This window comes from Austrofundulus limnaeus, unplaced genomic scaffold, assembly GCF_001266775.1.
Source record: "Austrofundulus limnaeus strain Quisiro unplaced genomic scaffold, Austrofundulus_limnaeus-1.0 Scaffold31, whole genome shotgun sequence".
NCBI lineage: Eukaryota > Metazoa > Chordata > Actinopteri > Cyprinodontiformes > Rivulidae > Austrofundulus > Austrofundulus limnaeus.
The window spans coordinates 2,105,492-2,109,719 of NW_013952433.1; the positions used below are offsets into that span (position 1 = coordinate 2,105,492).

The 4,228-nt window shown below is 39.4% G+C and overlaps 1 protein-coding gene across 1 annotated transcript in view; it reads right to left on the bottom strand.

Moving 5' to 3' along the window:
- The window catches only part of b4galnt4a (beta-1,4-N-acetyl-galactosaminyl transferase 4a), a gene marked incomplete at its 5' end in the record, with an annotated part of 105,494 nt that extends 102,637 nt beyond the window's left edge, over positions 1-2,857 (bottom strand). Inside the window, 1 exon segment of the mRNA XM_014005565.1 lies at positions 2,745-2,857. Coding sequence (XP_013861019.1) covers positions 2,745-2,857 — 113 coding nt within the window.
- Between the last annotated feature and the right edge of the window lie 1,371 nt (positions 2,858-4,228).

Genomic DNA, 4,228 nt, shown 5'->3' on the forward strand with positions numbered 1-4,228 from the left:
GAGGGAGGTCTGGGCCTCCCTTCTGAAGCTGCTGCCCCCGCGACCCGACCCCGAATAGACGGAAGAAAATGATGGATGGATGGATGATTTAATCATTTAAATCTCAGAACACTTGTTAAATAAGGGCAGATTTAAGATTTTTTTTTCTTCTTCTGCTTCCTTTCATTTTATGAGATTTGTGTTTATTTTCTTGTTGTATTGAAATTTCTGTTTTTCATCAAAAATGAATAAACTATTAAACTAAACTAAACACAAACTAAGTTTGCTAAAAGTATTACCACRCAATTATAAGAATTAACTGCCATTCCTCGACTCACTTTTTAAAATCAGAACAAATCTGCTGAACAAATTTTTGTAAAAACAGTTAGAATTTCTTGCAGGAGACATTTGATTACAGCTTCATTAATTCGGCAGAGTGCTCCAGTTAGGAGCATTGTATTTGATTAGCACTCCTATTTGAATATTTTTATCTCACAGTTAAATTAAGGCACGCGGCTCGGAGCGAACTAACAGCAACCAGTCGACCATGCTAAAGCAGCTTGTTCAGCATCACTAAAATACTGTCAACATAAATATACACCATGTTAAACCCAAAGGAACAGCTAAAAATACGCTATATTTTCTTTTAGCTTATCCAGTACGCACTACTTGTGTGCTATTTTTAATGTTTCGATAACAAGTACAGATACAGCACGAGTATCTGATCGTGTTTGTTGCTCTTTAAGGGCCGTCAGATTTTTAGATCCAAACACGTGGAGAACATGTATTTACCGCGGATTGTTTGCCTTCATGACCTAAATCTGCAACAACTCAAGGAGTTTTGAAGATACCTGAGCCTCGAGCAAGATGCAACTCTGAGATAGAGTTCCTGTCAAAACGAGTGGCAGGTGATCTGATCAACTGAGGTTTGGGAAGAAGACATCAATAATGGATTGCCTGCCTGAAGGCCAGATGATGAAAGGTGACTCTTAAGAGAATATCCTCTTTTCACTTAGCTAAAAGTGAAAAAAAAAAATCTGTTCGGGGCTTTTTTTTTGGGGGGGGGGGGGGTGACAAGACTCGTGTTATTGCTCCAAATTGAATATTAGAAGAGGTTTTTGAATGTGGTTTAAACTCACCTAATTATTAAAATGTGGTGACCTGCTGAGATCTGAAACCAAAATACATTACAGGCACCTGCAGTGAAAATCAATGCTTCTTGAGTAATAAAAAGAGGCTCTTTTAAGCAGTGTTCTTCTTTTTAATCCAATTAAACAGAATGTCAAATTTCATTGTGGTCATTTGAATAATGGTTTATGAAAACTAGAGATCTTTCTAGTGATGTTTACCATTTTTGCCTGGTAGAAAAATAAGCCTGTCATTTAAAAATATAGGTGATGGAAGTGTTGCTAAAGAGCCTGGAAAACTGAGGAAAATAATCTAAATTAAACAAATATTTAAAGACCAATCATGCTTTGCAGAAAAGTATATTTTTCATTCCTTTTCCTGCGAGTTTTGACTGGAAGTTGATGAAGATTATCTACCCCCAACTACAAAAAAAATTTAAAATTACAAATAATAATAATAATCTGTAATAATAACACGGAGTTCTATTCAGTAGTTGAAGACATTTTGTTGCCTATTCGACAAGCAAAACCATTACCACCCTTTCACCCGTGGTGACAGGGAATAATAAATGTTAGAAGAAAYGTTAAAGTGTGGAACTGATGCACAATTTTAGCTTTGGCCTTTTAGAGTGGAAACATTCCAATTCACAGCAGTCAGTTGGGTTAGAAGCTAAACATTTGAATTTGCATAAGTAAAACATTTTTTAAACAATAAAATAGGTCAATGGCTCATTTTTAACACTTCCTAGTCTATATGACTTTTTTTGGACTGTTGATAAAATATTTTGAATTTTGATAACATGCTATATATTGTCATCAATGCATGTTCCCATACAATGATGAAATTTATGCTCTGCATTTGACCCATTACACATGAGAAACACCCAAATGGAGCAGAAGGGAGCTACTGTATATAAGCACCCGGGGAGCTTAGGGACTAGTTGTCTTGCTCAAGGACACCAAGACAAGTTGGTTTGGTGGGGAATGGAACCTGTGACTTTCTGGTCACAAGGCAACTGTCCTACCACTGCACCACAGCTGCCCTGATAAGAAAGAACAGGACAGTAGGGTATTGATCTTACTGATATGGTGCATGGTGTGCTGAGTAACTTCCTCCTGYTCTTTATTAGCCGAACTTCATTCAGCTTTCACTTTATTTTTTTATTCTTTCTGTAGATTTTTGGACATGTGTAAAATAACTTYTGGCCTCAGTCAGAAAGGAAGGAAGTCAAGGGGTTTTATGTTTTTTCGGCTCAAGAGAAGGATGAGACTGACGGCAAATTGAGCTGTTTTTACCGTGTTTTCTTCTGCCTGCCACTGCAAAGCGCATCAAAAAGAAGAGTCATGCTCAGAAAAAGGTATCCTGTTTATCATAACTCGGGTTTTATTTGGCCTAAGAACTAGTGTAGTTTGAAATCTGTACTTTTGACACAAATTAAAATAATTTCACAACAATTTAAATAGATCAGGCTCTAGAGGGTTAATATGTCAGAATTTTTAAATACTGTCACCATAACACAATACACTCATACCGCCCAAGCCTCCTGGACTTAATGGACAATAAGATGATTTCTGAGATGTTCAATGACAATTAGGACTGACATTGTTAACTTGCGAGACAGAAAAGATTAAACTCACTGCTGCCTCGTCCTCCCTACTGTCACTGGTGTCTTCACTCCTGTGGTGTCCAGCAGAGGAGCGAACGTCCCTCTTTCGACTGGCGTCCGTCCCGTCCGGCTGTCTCTCCCCATCTGGACCAAAGGGGGGAAAAAAAGAAAAACACAGACGCTGCTCAAATAGCCGGCGAGCACCACTATTATCACAATTGTCATTGCCTTCATCAACCCCACAGTCCCCCACCTCCGTTTTAATCATCATCATTAATAGCATCGTTGTCATTCTAATCTCTATTACTTTCATCACCAGTAGCATGATTGTAATTACGAGTATTTCCATTTCTGTCATCATAGCCGAGGTCAACAATAATTTTGTGGTTTTACTCATTTTTCTGCTGCTGTCATGAGATAAAATGTTCTTATAGAAGGAGATCTTGGGGGGGGGGACACATTTGGAAAAGTAAATGGAAACAAGAAGGAAGAATTAAATAAAAAAAACAGCCCAAAGGAAGAATGGGAGGAGGTGGGGTTGAGAATAAAATGTAAAAAAAAAAAAAAGATATTATCGACAAATGGTGGGACAGAAAGAATAGGTTTTCTTGCTGCAAAAGCTGGAGTGCTGTCATGTCACAGATGGATTATGGGAGTTTCACTGCGCAGCGATGACAGTTGAATGGGCCGGGAGTGAACAAGCAAAACTTTAAGCCACTCGCTACGACTGTGGCACATGAAAGTGTGTGAGTCGATCACAGAGCATAAGTAAAAAGAAGGAGAGGGGAAAAAAAGAGGTATCTGTTGGTGCTGCCAGCAAACACACACAAACACACAAACATGCATTCACTGTCCTGGATGATCAAACTGGAGCCCAAATCAATACAGAGCAGTCACAAGATATTCAGCACTTTACTAGATCCTGCTTATTGGGACTTACAATACTCATAAGGGTTACTGTAAAGATTTCCACCTCTTTTTAAAGAAAAAAAAGGGGGAAAATCCATATCCAATTCACTCAAACCTCTTTTTATTTGTTTTGCACGTTATCCGATCCCATTTGGCTGACATGGTCTATGAATGCACAACGCTGCCGCAGCATGGACGGCTTCCATAAAAGATGGCGCCTGTGCTATTGACTCGCTCATAAAAAGTGATTGTGACTGAGTGTACGCAGGGCGGGGATGACTTTGTGGTCTCCTGCAGCTGAATGCATTACTGTGAAACCGGCTCATTTCTGTCTGCTGGACCGTGCTGCCCATATACATGCAGGTATCCACAAACACGGGCATACGTGCGTGCAATCAGACGAGCGAAGGGGGCAGAGCGTGATTAAAAGACAAAACAGGGAAAACGGGTGGCTGTAAAGCATAATGAGAGCTAATAGCTTTCCAATATGTCCCGTTAACAGATAGTCTGGTGGGGGGTTGAATTGAAGTGTTGCTGAGGGGTGAAGAGGCTGAGCTGTGGAGAAAGATGGAGACTGGCTGTGAATGTTTCGTTCTCACTCGTATT